Source organism: Gymnoscopelus microlampas, assembly GCF_963454915.1.
Source record: "Gymnoscopelus microlampas genome assembly, chromosome: 11".
In the NCBI taxonomy this organism is placed as follows: Eukaryota; Metazoa; Chordata; class Actinopteri; order Myctophiformes; family Myctophidae; genus Gymnoscopelus; species Gymnoscopelus microlampas.
In genome coordinates, this window is record NC_139948.1 from 35,272,097 (window position 1) to 35,292,976 (window position 20,880).

General features: G+C 40.2%; 1 protein-coding gene across 1 annotated transcript in view; it reads left to right on the plus strand.

Annotated features, from left to right (window-relative positions):
* Nucleotides 1–17,030: 17,030 nt before the first annotated feature.
* Nucleotides 17,031–20,880, plus strand: part of baiap3 (BAI1 associated protein 3) — a gene marked incomplete at its 5' end in the record, with an annotated part of 55,342 nt that continues 51,492 nt past the window's right edge. The window contains one exon of the mRNA XM_084071632.1: nucleotides 17,031–17,164. Within this exon, the coding sequence (XP_083927758.1) occupies nucleotides 17,031–17,164 (134 nt within the window). The remainder of the gene's footprint in view (nucleotides 17,165–20,880) is intronic.

The window sequence follows — 20,880 nt, forward strand, 5'->3', positions numbered from 1 at the left end:
ACAAACATAACTCATTCTAAAACAAAAAAAACAAACAGCTGCGTCGTTATACATTACTATAAACCACGGACATAAATGATATTTTCACACCGGTTCTATTCACTATTCCCTATTCACTTCTTCACATGTGACCTGAGAGTTAATTATCATTCCAAGCAGCTATATCCTATACTTTAATTTTGACAAGGAAGATTTGGTTTGGAAGTCTGGTTTGGTTTTCCCTCTTTTATTTTTCTTCTTGATGATTGATGTACATTTATTTACCGCTTTTACATTAAAGGTCGAATCATTTAATCAGAAAATAAATTCCCTTTTGAACGATATTTTAAAGAAATCTATATAATGTTGGTCACTTCCGGTTGTACCGTTTACTGATTTGCTGCAGGGGGCAGCATGTGTTCAGAATTCAGATGTATGGTTTCTCTTTATTTTGTCCATAATTCTCAAAATGCATTAAGATCCTGCAAATCACAAACAGATACAGAAGCCAGGATAAATGCTCTCCATTGCATTGAAATAATTTTAAGTGATCTATTTTGGGGCCATAAAGGCAAAGCAACAATCTATAAATCTATTTATATTAAAACCACACATTCTAGATGACAAAATGATATAGTAGCTAATTCCTATAGGTATCAAGAAGACTCACCTCAAAACCAACTCACCTCAGAGGTAGGAATACTCACCTCGGAAGACTCACCTCAGAGGTAGGAATACTCACCCCCAAGATTTTCGGGGGGTAGGAACACTCACCCCATGACCTGAGAACACTCACCTCGGAAGACTCACCTCAGAGGTAGGAATACTCACCCCAATGTTTAAAAAAAGACTCTTCCGATATCAACCGATACCGACATATGCGGTACCATATCTTTTCACCAAAAGTCAACTAATTGTCAGGTAACAACATCACATATCTAATCAAATAAAATAGCTATAATATCAATGTAATATCTAATAAATATCAAATACATCTAATATGTATACAGTGATGTTAGGTTTTTTCACTAACCCTCCCCCCCCCCATAAAAACAAATAATAATACAAAAATATTTTTAATCAAAAAATATTTTTTATCAAAAAATATTTGTTATCAAAAAATATTTTTTATCAAAACTTTTTTTTTTATCTGTGAAATATTTTCGCGGACCCCCTGGCTATGCGTCGCGGACCCCCAGGGGTCCGCGGACCCCACTTTGAGAACCGTGGCATTACACCATTGAGTTTTTCTGGGTGAGTTTTCCTACCCCCGGGGGGAGTATTCCTACCCCTGAGGTGAGTGTTCCGAGGTGAGTGTTCTCAGGTCCTGAGGTGAGTTTACCCACCCCCCGGGGTGACTGTTCCTACCCCCGAGGTGAGTATTCCTTTTTCAGTTGAGGTGAGTTTGTCTTGAGGTGAGTCTTCTTGTATTCATCCTATATAGTTGCTGTCTATCTGGGAATGGGAGAGGTATAATGGATAATTATAATTCATATAAATGTTAATATAAATACAATCAACGAGGTAAAGGTGTCTAAAAAATGTCTTTCTCTTCAACAGAGGCCAACTGGAGTCTCTCCTAGTTTGCTCTTAAATTAAATATGATGTGAAGCAACTGGCTGAGATACTTTGACAAAATGAACAGAGGCAGGGTACTTAGTATGAGTGAACAGCAAACTATCAGTGTCTGTGTGCCCTCAGAATCCTTCAATTATTGAGATGGATGGAGTTCTGTTTGACCTCAAGACTGAAGTGCATGACCATTATAAACATAGGGAGATTTAGAGCAGAAAATGTTTTGTGGCAGGGACCCTCAGAAGAAAAGATTTGTGTTAAAAAAATATATATTTTAAATGATTATTATTTTATTCTTTTCAAAAATAGTTGCTCAATAAGCTCACAACGCATCGCAGAGCTATATTGACTAATTTAGCTGGGGACCCCCTGGAACCCCTACAAGGACCGTGGGGTCCCCAAACCCACTCTGAGAACCACTGGTTTAGAGACTTATTACATTCTTGAAAGAAAATGAGAGAGAGAGAACTAAAAAGAGGTCCTTTAGTTTGGCTTCACATTGTGATTATAGGCAGCTATGTCTGAATGAAACCTTCACTGCATATTCTTTTCAGGCCTTGTAAATCTGCATTTCTATATCACCTTTTATCATTAAGTTCTTTAAAAAAGAGAGAGAGAGAAAGTGAGAGAAGGAGAGATGAAAGTTTGAGAGTTTTTCTAAAAGATGTCATTAGTTATGCTTCACATTATGATGATGGCATCTGGAGATAGAGTGTGCTCATACTGGTAGCAAATGAAACCTTCACAGCATATTATTTTCAGGCCTTGTAAATCTGCATATCTATAGCACCTTTTATCTAAAGCAGCTTTATTTGTAAAGTGTGTGTGTGTGTGTGTGTGTGTGTGTGTGTGTGTGTGTGTGTGTGTGTGTGTGTGTGTGTGTGTGTGTGTGTGTGTGTGTGTGTGTGTGTGTGTGTGTGTGTGTGTGTGTGTGTGTGTGTGTGTGTGTGTGTGTGTGTGTGTGTGTGTGTGTGTGTGTGTGTGTGTTTACATTCAACCATTCACACACCAGTGGTGGAGGCAACCGTAGAAGGCACCAACCCTGCTCAATAGATGCAGTGGGTGGTTCAGTGTCTTGCTCAAGGATGCTTCGACACAAAGCCAGGAGGAGCCACTATAGCACCTTGTGATGTGACTATCAACAAGAGTCTTATAGAGTCTTATAATGCCATGGCCTCATTTTTCAAACTTTAAGCATTGATAGCCAGATATAGGAGTGCAGTGCATGTGATTGGTCAACTTTTGAGGGGGCACATACAGATAAACCCTGTATGGCTTGGTCATATAGAGCCACACCTTAAACATAATTGTACAGTGTAGCTTAATGGTTAGTGGTTAGATGATTAGATACATGACCATGAGCAAATGTACAAATAACTTGCCCGGCCTTTTATTAGGATTCCTTAAGCTTAAATGTATACTCTCTGATTTATTTACTAAATATAGCGAGAATACAAGAACGGTCGCACCAAATCACGCTCGCCACAGTCAAATCCGGTGACGTCAGAACGGTCGGACCCACAAATCCGGCGACCTCGGAACAGTCGGACCCATCAGGTATTTCTGGCCACGTTTGACGTCTAGTGGGTACCGAGGGAGAAGGTGGGATGATTTACGATTTTTTTCCCCTATTGGTATGTAACTCGAACACCGCTGAGTCGGCTGAAGTGGACTTCGCCACGTTCGGCACGGAGACTCGCTCGTCTGAGCTCGCTCGGCGGTGCCTCTCGTGGCTCAAGTTCGCTTCAGGCGGCGCACCTCCGTTGTTGTAACATTTTTTTGCCTAACTACTTCCCAGCTTAATGTTAGGGGCTGTAGTCTGTTCTCACCAAGCGGAGCGAGCGAGTGTTCCGGGCGAGCGTTCTGCACCGGTGGGGCCGCTAGCCGCTGGGGGTGGCCGGTCCGCAAAAAAAATGCGGGCGAGCGTGTTTTGGGGAGAGCGTTCCAGTTACAGCGATGGTGTCGTTTGCCATGATGCAACGTGATGTTAACTTCAAAATCAGTTCCCGTTGTTGACAACATCATACAGTGTATACATTAGATTTTGGAATCGTTTGCTTAAGTAATGATACATGAAAGGGTATATCAGCTCATAGACACAAGGCCGTAGTCCGAAAGCCATGGATCAGCACACCAGTGTCAATATTGTGCTGTAGTGTATTATGGCTATGCTACCACAGTTTCATAAGTATTGTTTACTGTATGATTAGAAAGCCAAGAAAATGAAAACTACTTTGTTACTAACAGCAGTTGGTGGCCGTTGCTAGGTTACAGGTAAGGTAAATACGGTTGATGCACTCAGAGTGCTGTGGCACTCATTAGCATGCCTATCAGCCAATGCGAGGTCAGAGCTAACTGTGGTGTAGGCTATCATTTGATGGTCTGCAACCTGGACACATCATGTTTTATTGACTCTGCCTTGTCTGCTTGATCTTTGAAAGAAAGAAAAAAAACATTTCTCTCACATTTATGCCAGTGTGCCAGTGATTACCCTTCCCCGTGCCAATGATGGCACCCATGCCTAATGTTGCTTACCCCTATACTATCTATATTCGTTAAATTTCATGATTTTATTAATATACTGTTTATTATTGGTAAGAATAAATCTAAAACTAAAATGTCAATCATTCCATATTTGTTGGACTATCTATTCCTTTGAAATTCTTCATTTAGATTTTCCATTATTAAAAAAGATATCAATTTTCTTATCCATGCAAACTATGTGGACGATTGTTATTTGAAAGAGTTTGTGTCAGAGACTCATCAAGCAGTTCAAGCCAGCTGGGGAAGTTGTGTCCATGGAAACAAAGCAGAGGGTCACACTGCTCCTTCAACTCCTTTTTTTCTTTTTTAATTTTGACAACAATGTCATAACAGACTATCAAAACAGACTGAGATATCTCTTAGACTATACTGCAGTGGTGGGCCCCCAAAGATTTGGCAAAACTTAATGATAATGTATGTAAAAACAGATATTCTTTTCTTTTAAACCTTTAAAATCTTGTTTTCAGTGTGATACCGCTAATAGGAACTTAAAGTATACTATGTTAACTCCATTGATCCAAGCCAGAACACAATCGATTGATTGATCATAACATTTTCTAAAAATGCATGCGGCCCACCCATCTAACGACATAACAATAACATAAATTCCCAACCTATTCTGGATCAAGGCTCACTTGGAAATCTCAGTATTCGTGGCCCCATATGACCACTTAACGGTAATGTTTTTGAGAGACATGGTTGGGAACCAGTGGGCTACTGTATACTCAACAATTGCAATAGCCAAATCACAGTTCAGCTGGAGGTCGAATTTAAAGTAAATAATTAGTTGTGGTTAAAAATGTGTTTTTTGATTAATTTAGAAGAGTGGAACAAAGCTGATGAGCCTATGTATTCATTGAATATGAAGTATAGGGTTGTGGTGGTGGTTTACACGTAAAGGTATATAACATGAAATCAACATGACAACAATTTTCTATAGCAATTCGTCAAAGACTTTATTCGTCAAAGACAGTCCACATTCTTTACACAACCTATTGTGAGCTTATGACACCTGACAATTATCAACAGAATTCTATAAATGTATTTAAATTGCACTGGGGTGATTAAAATGTATTGAATACCTCAGAAATACTTGGTAGTTATAGAACACTGAAGAGGCTGGGCTTTGTTGATCGACTGTCTGATTCCATTCAGAAAGCATCCGTCATGTACCATGAAATTGTGCTGGAGCTTTTGTTAAGGAATAATGTATACACTTACAAAGGCAGCTTTACCCTGTAAGCATGTAATTAATGTTCTCATACCTATATATAGAATCTGTGCACGCGCCCATCAGCTCATATGTCTTGACGTGCAAAACAGAAGAGTGTGATGATATGCACACTGTAAAATCCTCAGTGTTGAACTTGATCGTTCAGGATATTACAGTGTAGTATATTATGAGGAGTCAAGGCGCAGTTGTGTATCTCGCCTCCTCAACCTGCTGATTTGTACTATGCTGTACATGGAGCATCTTAACCTATAAGTACGCCGTAAAATCCTCTGCGCTGAGAATTAACCCTGAGAATGTACAAATGTAACCAAATGGACCTATAATGGTTCATTTGGTAACATTTGTACACTCTCTGAGTTACAAATGGATAAGATAACACCTTTGATCATGTGAGGGAAATTCAGTTGCCAAAGGCAGGACAGCTGTTAAGATACAGTTACAGGGCAAGAAAAATATGGTAGATACAGTACAGCATTGATCAATGATACATTAACACTAGGGAGTGTATGTCGTGTATAATACAATATGATTACCTGTGTTCAGTAACAACATTAATATCCAAACATAATTAGTATGGAAACCATTTTCCTATATAATAATTTAAAATATTTCTGTCAACATTTCATACATATACAAATGGCAGAAATTCAATTGAAAGGGTCAATTTGGTGTGACATGAAACCTAAGTGGTAGTGTCACATTATATCGATGTTATAATTGTGTTAATCTGAAACTGGTTGATGACCAGTACATGACCATGACAGTAGGCTATGTTTTACCGTCTGTAAATGTCTCATTAAATATACTTATTAAAGGGACTTGGTCTTTGCTAATAACAGTTGTCTCATAACATACAAAATGCTGTTCAAAACAAGAGGAAGACAACAGAAATGTGAAGCCTGAATAAAAAAGTTTCCCTCCTTTTTTTGTTCACTTTATATTCTGATGAAGTACAGTTCAGACCCTTCATACCAGTAACCTGTAAACTGATTGTATGACATTCTGTATAGTAGTGTGTATATCTGTCTGTCTCTTATATGTCATCATGATTTGTGTGCGTGGGGATCTCATCTTAAACAAGCTACGTGCTTAATGAGCTATCCAGTTTAGTAGACCTTGTATTGCGAATTTGTACTTCCATGTACTGTTATGTACTGTCATGTACTGTTCTCATGTCTTACTAAATAAAGTACATCAATCAATCAATCAGACCAGATTTGAGTGTTTGTAAAACTGAAAATCATATTTTAAAGGAAGTATGGTAGAAGCCTAACTAGCCTAAAGATTGATGCATTCAGGTGAATTTCTGTTTCTAATTCTACATCACAATGAATGTAAGCCTATAGGTAGTCCTGTGTCACATACCATTTGAAAAGTCTGTATACCCTACTGTATAGGCCTATACATGGATGAAATGTGTATCTTTGGTAAATTGATGTGGTTTGTTAGGCAGGTGTAGGCTACTTATCCTGGACCCCCATTTACTTTTAGTAGGCTGCTTTCTACTTTTGGTAGAGTTCATTTTGATACCAATACGTTTGTACTTTTACTCAAGTAAATGTTTAATTTCGGACTTTACTTGTAACAGAGTATTTCTACATTGGAGTATTGATCTTTACTTAAGTAGGCTACAAAATGTGAGTAGCCTACTTCTTCCACCACTGGCAGCAGGTGAACCTGCCTCCATCGCCAGATTGGGTTTTCCTTCCGACATCCCTCAGCAACAGCTCGAGGCGCTGAAAGTGCCGCCGCACTCAGCGTTGCCATGTCCGCTTATTATAAGCGAGGATGGGCTTGTTTTTCTGTATCGTTGCCTGTAAATATTGGTAGTTAATTGGGTTGTGTTTTTTTTTGGGTTGTTTTTAAAGTGTAGTTGTTGTTTTTTTTAGCTGGTTTCCTTCTGTTTAAACCAGTGGTTCTCAAACATTTTCATGTCAAGGAATTGGACCCCCAAATTAATAATGTATTTGTAGACCCAAACTTCTGAAAATATTTTGTGCCAGAGACCCCCCCGCCCCCCAAACAAGATTTTGTGGATTTGAAAATATTCCTAAATGTTCACATTTCTCCAAGATTTTTCTCAGAAAATAGCAGATAAGCTCACACCGCCAACGTGTTGTGAGCTTGTAGATCGGCTATTTTCAAATATCCGGTTAATGTGCTTATGTCAAATGTGGAATGCCCTACCAACTGTTGTAAAAGAGTGCGAATCCCTACTCTCCTTCAAAACTGCTCCCCTAAAAGTCAAAGCCTTGCCCCCGCCCCCCCCCCCCCCCGAACTGTTTACTGTACATATTTTCGTTTTTGTTTTCATTTGTCTGTCATTAATGTTTTGATGAATTTAATACATGACCCCAATGGAAACAAGCTATAGGCTTTCTTGGGTTGAACATCTTCTTAGCAGACCTTGTATTGATCTGTACTTTCCTGTGCTATTTGTAAACTGCTAATAAGGTATTCAATTAATCAATCAAGCAATCGCTTCTTTTGGGCTTGTTTTCCTAGATATGGTTGCTTATTTCTCTCGCACAATCTGGCAACACCGGCCACACTTCCTTTGGCCATATTTGGAGTGAGAGCAGCGGCGAGGCGCGCGGAGTGCAGGGAAGCATATCTGAGGAAAATGAGAGCTTTAATGTGTTGTCTGACTGACACTAGAAACATATCGGAACGTTTCTGCACAAGTTGACAGTATTAAGAGAAAACAACAGCATCCAACAGCTCTAATCTGAACTCCTGAGACGCGCAGCAACATAAACATTCATTCCATTTCCAACTGGCAACAAGCTCCACAGGTGAGCAACGTCTCTTTGATCTACTGTGTAAAGATGTGTTTCACTTGTTTTAAATTAGACAGTAATTATATAGGCCTATAGTAGCCTTACCTATAATAGCTATCTCTAAAATCATTTAAGTGAACTGACCAATTTATTAAGCCTATTTTGTTGCATGACAAAGTTTGATTGATATGATTGATTGATTGAATACTTTATTAACAGTTTGCCAAAAAAAAAGCACAGAAAGTAGGCTACTGTTCAATACAAAATGATGTGAAAGGATTAAACCTAAGAAAGCATTATGGCTTGTTTCAATTGGGGTCCTCTGTATTCAATTAATCGAATCAGGTTGGGTGTTGCTGACTGTTGACATCCAGATTGATTTGAAGGGCAGTTTACTCGTTTAGGAATGACAGTCAGTCAGGGACTCATGGAGCACCTTCCGTGGAAATGTTTTTCACAAACTGAAAAGGATAACGAAAAGTTTTCTCTACCATAATAATGGATCATATTGAAAACCAGAAACAATACAGTAGAAGATGGACAGACATATTTTGGAATTGCCTTTTAGTTTTTGGTAGCCTAGGTTGCCTAGGCTATTGCCTAATTGTGCAAGATAACTAGATAAGGCACGTTTATTTGTAAAGCACAATAGGCTACAATGCTTTTAATGCCGCAATACAGTAGGCTACAATGTTACAAGGGGCAGTGATTTCAGACCAGATCCGTCTGTCTGTCTGTCTGTCTATCTATCTATCTATCTATCTATCTATCTGTCTATCTGTCGATCTGAATGTCTGTCTGTCTGTCTGTCTGTCTGTCTGTCTGTCTGTCTGTCTGTCTGTCTGTCTACTTCTACGTGCCTACCTACATACCTACTAATACCTACCTACCTGCCTACCTACCTACATACCTACCTACTAACTACCTACCTACCTACCTACCTACCTATATTCCTACATTCCTACCTTCCTACCTACCTACCTACCTACCTACCTACCTTCCTACCTACCTACCTTCCTACCTACCTACCTACCTACCTACCTTCCTACCTACCTACCTACCTACCTACCTACCTACCTACCTACCTACCTACCTTCCTACCTACCTACCTACCTACCTACCTACCTACCTACCTATATTCCTACCTACCTACCTACCTACCTACCTACCTACCTACCTATATTCCTACCTTCCTACCTACCTACCTACCTACCTACCTACCTACTAATACCTGCCTATACCTACCTACCTACCTACCTACCTTCCTTCCTTCCTACCTACCTACCTACCTACCTTCCTACCAACCAACCTACCTACCTTCCTACCTACCTACCTACCTACCTTCCTACCTACCTACCTACCTACCTACCTACCTACCTACCTACCTACCTACCTACCTACCTACTAATACCTGCCTATACCTACCTACCTACCTACCTACCTACCTACCTTCCTACCTTCCTACCTACCTACCTACCTACCTACCTACCTACTAATACCTGCCTATACCTACCTACCTACCTACCTACCTACCTACCTACCTACCTACTAATACCTGCCTATACCTACCTACCTACCTACCTACCTACCTACCTACCTACCTACCTACCTACCTACCTACCTACTAATACCTGCCTATACCTACCTACCTACCTACCTACCTACCTACCTTCCTACCTTCCTACCTACCTACCTACCTACCTACCTACCTACCTACTAATACCTGCCTATACCTACCTACCTACCTACCTACCTACCTACTAATACCTGCCTATACCTACCTAACTACCTACCTACCTACCTACTTACCTACCTACCTACCTACCTACCTGCCTACCTACCCACCTTCCTACCTTCCTACCTACCTACCTACCTACCTACCTACCTACCTACCTACCTACCTACCTACCTACCTACCTACCTACTTATACCTGCCTATACCTACCTACCTACCTACCTACCTACCTACCTACCTACCTACCTACCTATCTACCTACCTACTAATACCTACCCCTACCTACCAAATACCTACCTACTTACCTACGGTACCTACCTACCTACTAATACCTACCTACCTACCTTCCTACCTACCTACCCCTACCTACTAACTCTGCTACCTGAGGATTCATATATTGTCCTTAATAACATACATACGGTTGGTTATAAGCTATACCCTCAGAGCTGCTGATAGACTTCACAGATTTTGACTATCAATGTTGTCTTTTATATGGTTCCACAATAAGGCTATAAGGCGATTATTGAACTTGGAGTTGTCTCTAATAAGAGACTCTCCAGTTTTGCTAATGGATTGGATTATAGTATGCTACCTGATTTCAATTTGACACCAAAGGTGATTTGAAACCTGCAATTGACTTAAACATTCAAACAAAGTAACACATTGGCTCATTCAATGATTGTATTTAGTCTCATAGAAGAGTTGTTGTTTTCTGGCTTGTCACATACAATAGAAAACCATTATTGTTGTCAAATTGGCATTGAGTGTCATACTTATGGTAGGAGGGACAACTGTGGAAACTATTTGACCTGCAGGTTGATTCACAGTTTAACCCATTAAAACTGGGAAAGCATCTGTGTCATTTTAGATTTGAGCTAAAAAAAAGCATTATTTTATAAATCTTTGCTTCTGGGGGGTCCCTGGAACAAAATATTTTGACACATATCATTTTGGGGGTCCTTGACATGAAACAGTTTGAGAACCACTGATATAGCAACATACGTTTTTCAGAAAACTGTTAGGATTTAGAAGACATTTGTAGACTTGGCCTTGGGTCTTAATGGTAAACTGTTTGGCTTCAAGTGACTTACCCACCGGTGGGCACTGGGAATACGTAGGTGCCTGTTGGTCATAGAGAGTTCTTTGGCATCTCTTGCCACGATGTGAATAAAAAACAGTCCTGAATCCTGCTTACCCCCCCCCCCCCCATTTACAGTCATGAGTCCCCCAGAAAAGATTGAGTCCGAGGCGAGCAAATACAGAACGATACAATACAGTACAATGATGTACTAGTTTAGTGTGAGCCTTTTGTTATGAAGGTGCTTGAGGTATAGAGCTGCATGACCTCCTCACACCATCACAACACTGTATCCTCAGACACATTCATGTTTTAGAATGTAAAGACCACATGCTTGCTAAATGCAATTATATAGTGCTGTAGCCTACTGTGTTATTTTTGTTTTGTATTATACATATCTTCATCTGCCGTTATTTTTTTAATTCATAATTTTCTTTGTTACACTGTGGTTTTATAGCCCTTCTGTTCACAAAACCTGTGTGGAATCAATTCTATGGATTTTCTCTGAGAGCTATCCTTATCAACACCCACTCTGTCAGTGTTTGGGAATAGACTCCCCTGTAGACCCCTGTGCTTTCTCTGCTCCTTTTCATCAGCAACCGCAAGAGTATAGATTGTGTGTTATCTGTATGTGCACATAGATGGTGGCGATATGTCCCAACTTTCTACTCCAGATCCATTTGAAAGCTTCTTAAAAGGTTTGACACGCAGCGTCCATGTTCGAAACATTTAACCACGTGTCCCTGTAAAACCTCTGGACTCACTCTTATAGGTCATCTGTTGTCGCCTGTAGATGAGGCTCTTGATTCTAGCTCAGTGTGTTTTGATGCTGTAGCTCTCGTTCGGAGATCTCAGTGGTTTCACTGAGATACGATCTGTAGTTAAATTAATTTGTGAGTATCATGAAGGTTGAAATGTTCAGCTTTCTCATTATTTAACCATGACAATTTAATCTCAAGACTTTAATTAATAGGGCACTTAATGGATAAAGTGAATGCCTTTTATCATTATTGTTACAGATAATGTGGAGAAATTAGACCCCCCCACACCAATGACAAATACACCACTGTCTCCTATCACAGCTATAGGCCTGAGTGAAGGCCTCTATCAGAATTGAGACCGTGTGGCATTTTGTTACTCAACCGTTTTAGCCATGGCCACACAAGCAGCCGTTTAACCCCAGGGATACTGCAGGAGTGATGCAGGTAAATAGGAAAGCAACAGGACACAAGAACGCATGTAAAGGCTGTGGTCATGATAACATGGGTACCAACCACAGGTTGATATTATAACATCAAGGGCGTTCTTCTTATACAGCCTCTGTAGAATTCTATGTACCTTGATTTAACCAGCTCCTTTTTCCGCCTGCCGTTACCATAGAGACACTCCATCCCTATCAGCAAGGCTCTCGGGCTCTCGCAGGGGGGAGAGTCACTGTTGGGCAAGTCCGTCCCTGGCATGTCTCCGGCATGCATGGGGAGAGAGAGAGAGAGAGAGAGAGAGAGAGAGAGAGAGAGAGAGAGAGAGAGAGAGAGAGAGAGAGAGAGAGAGAGAGAGAGAGCATTTGCTTGGCACTGACACTGTTTCCTTGGCAGCCAAACACCACCAGCACCATACGGACGGTGGCATGTCGACCCATTTTTGTCACTGGGGACTGACGACTTAGACAGAGTGAAATCCAGCTGGGGGAGATCCACTCGTCTAATTGAAATGAGCTCACCTGGGAGGCGAGGCGGCTGCTCTGTGATGCCTGCTAACTGTCTGAGCTTTTCCAAGCCTGCAGTTACTGGACAGAACACGAGATACAGACGGGCATTTTGCAGATTGCTTGTTCATTTAACGTACTGTAATTTAGTTAAGCTAAATTATCACTGGGGATGTTTGTGCGTGGATATTCACAGGACTCTGTCCTCTTTGCGCATTTAATCATATGTTGTTTTTATTTTATTATTACTCTGAATGAGAGGTGGTGCCTTTGGGGGGGGGGGGGCAGTAATTAATGCTATCTTAACCACTTAAGTATCTTAACCACTTAAAGTAATACTAGTTAAATTGTATATCTTTTGTGAGTGGCAAATGTTTCACAACACCCACTCCATGAATTTCACCCCCGAAAGCCTTTTCTATTATAATATCTATTGAAACGGTGGCTCGGTGAGCCTTTCCCGTGAAAATGACGTCATCCGGCCGGAAAACGGAAACGGAAATGCACCGGTTTCCTGTTTGGCCAGGAACTACCGCACCGGTTTCCTGTTTATAATTACAAAATAACAAAAAGGAATCTCACACTGTTTTTCAGAGATTGTAGGATTTGAAGATCGAAAAACAACAGAAAAAGAAAACACAGCTCACGGTAACTAAAGCTCCACTGGCTAAGAGAAACGATCCACAGATAGTATAAAACAATTAAAAGAACGCTTTTTGAAACGCTTCTGTCTTCCGGTGAAAACAAATGGAATTCTGGGTAACGCAGGAATAAACGAACGGCCTGCAGTGACGGTAATGACCAGCAGAGGCTGCTACAAATCGTTATTTGTGGACCTGCATTGTATTATTTTAACTATACTTAGTTTACCGGTGTCCCCCAGAGCTCTGTACTCGGTCCGCTTATTTCCCCCACTACACCAAATCTCCTTGCAGGACGACTTACTTTGGGCCATGCAAGTCGGGAATGATACAATTCGGAATACACACCCCACCCATTGTGCAACAGTGTTCATTTCGTAATACTGTATGTACAGTAGTACATACAGTACACACATGTTTTGTTTTGTTAATTCATAGATAGATACAGTACACAGTCGCAACCCGTTGCACCAGGGACCAAAAAGGGGGTAAAGTGAAATATTTTATTTTCTGCCCAAAAAATGTATTTTAGACGTGAGGTGGGGGGCTCAGTGTAGAGTAGGCTTTCAACTCCATAAAACCGTCTTTGTTTTGGTGAGTAGCGAAAGTATATTATTTATTTTTACTACAGACGAGAGGCTGCGCAGCCTGAGCTACTGCGGGTGTGAGGGGAAAGGATCGAAAGTACCATAGCGTTAAGGAGAACTCCTTCTAATGCTATGGCCCAGAGCTATAGCCTGTCTATCTCCACCACTGACTGTAGCCTAGGAGGCACACTTCCTTACTGGCTACATAACAAAATTGCTGTCAACAGTTGAAAAGATTGTCTGTCTGTCCGTCTGTCCGTCTATATGTTACTGTCTTCTGTCTTACTGTCTCTGTCTCCCGAAACAACTTCTCCATCAATCAAACTAAACCCTTCCTCCTGTGTCCCTGTCATTCCTCTTTTTTTTGGGTCTTTTTTTATACTGTACATGGTTTTCACTCTTCCTCGCTCTCTTGCGTCGTTCTTTCTCCTTTGCTGATGTCAGACATGCACTCTGTTTGAGGTTTTCCAATGACTCATCCAGGTGGAGGCATTAAGGGTTCCATTTTAAGGTCTTTGAATCCCATAGACCCCAGTCAAATATGAATTGAATGCATGTGAGGCTACTCTTTAAGTTGACATTATGCTTTGCTCTCTTGTTCGCTTGCCATCATTCCTTCATTCACGTGACTTTTAGTTCTTTCTGTGAAATTATACACTATTTTATTGCGAAAGTAGTTTTATTATATTTCTGCTCTAAAAATAGGGATGTTTAGAATTGTCTCCTGTTGTGACAACATTTGCATATTACTGTAAATATCAGGTATTCATAAATACTGAAGTTTCTCTTAAATATATATTTTTAATTGTATTTCAATTACAGTAAAAGCTGTCATTAATACATAGATGTTTCACTTAAAGGCTGTTAAAGGGATTTTCCATTTTAAAATGTTGGGTTGACAGTTGAATAAATGGCAAAGGGAACATTTCCTGCATCTCTGACTTGAGTTGCAGTCATGCCATTTACTGAATGGCATGAACTCAGCTGCGGTTAAAGCATTTATTATTACTATTGCACAAGTCACTGTGAAGTTTATGTCATGGTTACTTACGGTTCAATCCTCAGGGGAAACTGACCTATGCAGCTTCTTCATTGAATTTCTCGGCACATAATTATGAATTGATCCAGTCCTTCACTGCTATACTGTGGAGAGCAGCAATGATGAGTTATATTGTGATGATTGTACTGTGTACAATGGAGCTATCTTCTAGTCTAATGGCCTCATGGTATGTATCACTGAGTGAGGATGTTTTCACATTATACTATAGTGTTTAAGGAAGCATACAAACAATTTTCTTTATAAACCGATTGCTGGCAATCTTGATTGCTGGGTAAAACCTGCTTCTGCTCTACACAGTGAACGTCTGCAGAAAAACCTTGAGATCGAGCCTATTTTCCATTCTTTTTTAATTGCTTTGAAGCCGACCACTGAAGATTGTAGAGCAATTCCAATTAGTTATCCTGTCTTTTATCATGAGCACTTTATTAAGTAAGTAAGCCTTGCTGACCCATGTGGCCCAGTACTTAGTTGCTTTCTACAGTGAGTGAAGTGGTACACGTTTGGACAGAGACACACACTTTTGGACTCTTATTCTTTTAAATTTTAGTCAGTGGAATGAATGTATGTTCTCTCGTACGTACATATGTATGTATTTATGTACAGTATGTATGTATGTATCAATATGGAACTGCAATTCACCCTTTAGTTTGCAATACTGTAGACACTGTATCTGTTATTAAAGGGATAGTTCACCCCCAAAATGACCTTTTTCTATCGATTAGTCACCCCATGGAGACTTGAATTCATGGATATTCTTTTGTTTTTGTCGCATTCCTAAGCCAAATTTTATGGGTGAAGTATCCTTTTAATTATGTCTGTCTGTGAGTGTTTTAATGTGCATGAAGTGTTCTACAATTTGCAAAAAGAAATACATATTTTAGCATATCATTATTTAATCATTGAAGTGATTTCATATTATATAATTTTGCCATTGTATCTATAAATAAAGGTTGATTGAGAAATAAGAATTTGAGAACTCGGAACTTATCAAATTATAAAATGGAAGATACATCTCCCAGACTACAGTATCAGTCAGGTGTAGACAGAAATAGTGCACACCTGCTGCTGGGAAGGAGCATGATTAAATAAAGACAGGTAGGGGGTGATTAGCCCGGGGAACCAAACTAGCAACTATATATCAAACAATGGACAAAATAGTGTGGAAACTCCCAGCATGGAAACAGCAGGAACGGGAGTCTTTCAAAACTCCCTGTTATTCTCTCAGGCTGCAACACAAGTGTTACATTGATGTTTGTAGTTCTTATTGTCTGTTCTCTCTCTCTCTGCACAGTACACTCCTATTAATTGAACTCAGAGAGTATATGGCAAAGAGACCGCCTCCATACCAACAAAGCGCAGGGATGCAACGTCATGTTTCATATCGTTAAAATGAACGGCTACAGGGTAGTCCCTATCATTCCTGCGAATAGAGCTAGCTTCACTCATTCACCTTTATGGGCCGCCCCCCTGCTCCATGGTAACAGATTGGCGTGTGGCTTCGATTGGCCCTCGCCTCTCTTGAGAGATGTCATATATACTGGTTGTGTGCCACTTGCTTCTTTATGCCTGATCATGAAGGTCCAAGCGGCCGAAACGTTGCATCCTAAATAAACGTCTTTTTAAGTGAAGCGTACGAGACTCCCTTTCCCTTCTCCCTTTTTCTTCCATATTCAGCATTCATACTCCGACGCACCTGTCCGTTCATAGGTGTGCAAAAGGACATATCCTAAAAGATTTTAGCTATCACCATTATTTTATACTTAATGGCTATTCAGAAATAGCAGATATGAGCTTGTAGATCTGCAAAAAAAATAATAATCGTGAACATTTTAGCAAATCTTTGAATAATAATAGTATATATTTTGATATAGCAACATGTGTTTTTCAGAAACCGGTTAGGATTTAGAAGACATTTGTAGATGCGTTCCCGGATTGAATGGGTTAAAGTTTGTTTCAACTCTATAATCCTCTCCTCCACTTTTTTGAGCACTCGGATCCCCTCTTCGCCTGCATTCCCGCTTTGTTTTATCTCCTTTAAGCACCCGGTTGGCTTCTGTGTTTTGTTCACTGAGGATTTTACTGTGTGTCTGCCTGTACAGCCAGTGAGACAGAATGACGACGCTTCTGGACCTGAAGAGCAGTGTGCTGAGGCAGGTGCAGAGGAGTCAGTCACTGAGGGGCCGGCGGGATCAACCACCCTCTGCCAGCAGCCCACTCTCACACAGCCCTGGTCCCTTACCTCACAGGTAAAACACTGACACACACACACACACATGCATGCACACACACATGCACTCACACATTATTGCCACACGGCCCTGCTTGGGAGGGCTATTGAAAGTCTTCCTTAGGTTTACTCTTTTGGCTCTTTTGTAGTTTGGATTCTACAGCACTTCATGTTCAACAATGAAAACATATCACTTTTATATTTTATTTTATTTTATTTTATTTTATTTTATTTTATTTTATTTTATTTTATTTTATTTTATTTTATTTTATTTTATTTTATTTTATTTTATTTTATTTTATTTTATTTAAATATATACATTTTTCAAAAATATATACATTAACAATAAATGAAAAAAGTAATAAAAAACACGGCCCCCCTCCTCTATTAGAAGGCCAATATCAATGTCACCGGAACCAAGCAACTTGAAAACTGTCAGCTTGTAGATCGGCTATTTTCAAATAGCGGAAATGTATTTAGGGCTGAAGTGGGTAATTTATGTTTTGTAATAATAATACAAATCTACAAAGTACTAGTAACTAAAGTTTTCAAATAATTGTAGTGGAGTAAAAGTACAATATTTGGATCCGACATGTAGTGGAGTAAGAAGTAAAAGTTTTGGAAATTACAAGTAAAGTACAAATACCTCATAATTGTACTTAAGTAGTACTTAAGTAAATGTACTTAGTTACTTTCCACCACTGCATACAGTATAGGCATAAATGGACGGACAGACAGACAGACAGACAGACAGACAGACAGACAGACAGACAGACAGACAGACAGACAGACAGACAGACAGACAGACAGACAGATATACAGACAGACAGACAGACAGGCAGACAGACAGACAGACAGACAGACAGGCCGAGACATACACAGAGGTTCCTGTATTTATATAGATGGATTGTTGTTGTTTTAAATTAGCCACTGATGTAAACCACATACACGATGTTGACAAGGGTTTTCATGTTTCCTAGCAACAAGATAATGTCACTGTCCACCTGTTTAATTTAACTCATTAACTGCCTGTCTGTCTATATTCATCTAAGTTAAAGGTTGATAACAAATGTGATTGTACGGGTCAAATTTGATCATTTGATTTTCTGTCTTGTTCAGAAGCTTGGTCTGACATCACAGCCAAAAGTAACTAAACTTATGTTTCTCTGGCAACCCAAACACAAGCTCGTAGAAAAACTTGAAGTGTTTTGTTATTAAGATTATATGCGTATAGCCTACAATTTGTCTATTTAAAGGGGGGGGGGGGGGGATGGGGTACCCTGCAACTGTGTTCTACATTCATATTTGGCCTTTTAGAAGGACCAGTTGAGTACTACTGTAGACCCACAACATACAAAGAATATGTTTATTGGCATTATAACGGACAAGACATGTATAGTAGTGTGTATATCTGTCTGTCTCTTATATGTCATCATGATTTGTGTGCATGGGGATCTCATCTTAAACTAGAAAAAGTGCTCCTCGGAGCACAGGTCTCCGCCAGGTCAGGTACATACAGTAGGTTATTGTGGGCCAGCAATGTTTGGAATTCGCCAATCAGGATGGAATATAAAAAATTTGACGGAACCATCTTGATCATTTGACTATAGAGATATTGTGTACCGATTTGCATGATGTTTGGACAAAATTTGTAGGAGTAATATAAAAAGAAAAGTGTTGCAAAAATCGGCCTCCTGGTGGAGCTAAAATATGACAATGTTAAAAGGGTGGCATTTGTTCTTCAACGTAGTGTGAATGTGTGTGCAAAGTTTCACCGCAATCGGACGCTGCGTTCATGATTTGTGTCATTTTGTTGAAAACGGGCCACTCCTGCAAACTTTAGATGTCAATGTTAGCCAATCAGGATGGAATATGAAAAATCAAACAGATCCATCTTGATCACATGACTATAAACATCATGTGTACCGATTTGCCTGAAATTTGGATAAAATGTGAAGGCTTAATATCACATTTTTCTTTTTACATAAGTCGGCCTCCTGGTGGCGCTATAAAAGGCAAATGTGAAAAATGCAGGGCAGATGTTTTTCCTTGGCCTGTAGGGAGTATGCGTGCAAAGTTTCACGCAGATCGGTGCAGTTATAGTTAAAAACGCAAAGCGGCCTGTTATAGCGCCACCATGAGGCTGATTTAAAAATGTCGAAGTGGCATTTCTTCCTCGGCCCAGTGGGAATGTGCGTGTAAAATTTCACGGAAATCGCATGCTGTGTTCATGATTTGAGGCGTTTTGTTCAAAACGGACCAATCCTGCAAACTTTGGAAGCCAACCTTAACGGACGGACAGGGGGTAAAACATACTCTCTCGCCATGCCTTTCGGCCTGGCGGAGACAACAAGCTCAGTGCTTAATGAGTCTTTCAGTTTAGTAGACCTTGTATTGTGAATTTGTACTTCCATGTACTGTTGTTCTCATCTCTTACTAAATAAAGTACATCAATCAATCAATCAATCAGACAAAACATCACAGTGATTTAGCTCAATCCATTATGACCGGGAACGCATCTGTGTCATTTTAAGATTTCTTTGGCTATTCAAAAATAGCAGATATACAAGCTCATAGCGTGGCACGAGTGCCGGCGAATGCTTTTGAGATTTTCAAGTGGACCCTCATTCAGAAAAGGACAGACAGACAGACAGACACACACAGACTGATGGACGGATAGGGGCGAAAACATAGTCTCTGGCCTTCGGCCATCAGGCCTGGCGGAGACAACCAAATGAATTATCCATCCAGAGCGACACAGGGTTCCACAGGCTCGCTCTCATTAACGATGTGCAAATGAGACAGCATATATTCCTGATACTGACCCACACCACCTGATCGCTGTCAGCTATGACTTCTCAGCACTAGAGATTGATATGCTGAGTTAATGAGTGATTAACGAGGTATTTTTCACATCATGTAAATGAACTGGACAGCCATTGTGGAAATTAGCAGTGGAGATTATGTTTCAATAAATCCACACATAATGTATTCCCGGCAGGTGTTTGTTTTGTTTAATGGCCTGCTCTCTTTTCGGTTTGTCATCTCCATTTAGAGAGGGGTCTTTGCTTTTTGATACTTTGATCTCCTTTGTGTTGTTAGTCTTTGACTCGCCGCAACATGTTAATGGATTTGACTCCTCAGTGACTGTGACACTGAAATTACATTCTTGTAATAGAATGTCTTGTAATTCTTGTAATAATGAGTAGTTTTGAATTGTATTAAATGGAAAGCCCTTGTAGTCATGCAAAGGAAATGTTGTTTGACTTGTTTCATGATCATTCCTGTTTTAGATAATGACAGTTTTCTTTGTACAAAAATATAAAGAAAGGCAGAATAAAAAATAAATTTACACTTAAAGTACTGGGTTCACATGTCACTCCCATAGCAAAGGCCCAACTTATCGGTCATGCTGCGGATGTGCAGGAAAATCAATTAATGCCGGGGACACGCGCAACCTCAACAGGCTGGTCAGTAAAAAGCTGTCTCCCTCGACGGGGCTCTACCCTGTACAGGGTGGAGGAGGTTGATGAAGGTGCGTGTAGTGAGGAAGCTGGACGCTATTATGGACAGCCACTCAAACCCCCGTCGCTTGGAGATTGTGGGTAGGTTTAGCAGCAGGGGTAATGTTATTCATCTTCTCCCCGCGGGGACGACCAGTCCTTTTGCTAACTATGAAGATGTGTAACGAGGCACATGATGGTCGCTCAGCTCGCTCAGTAGACTAATTGCTAG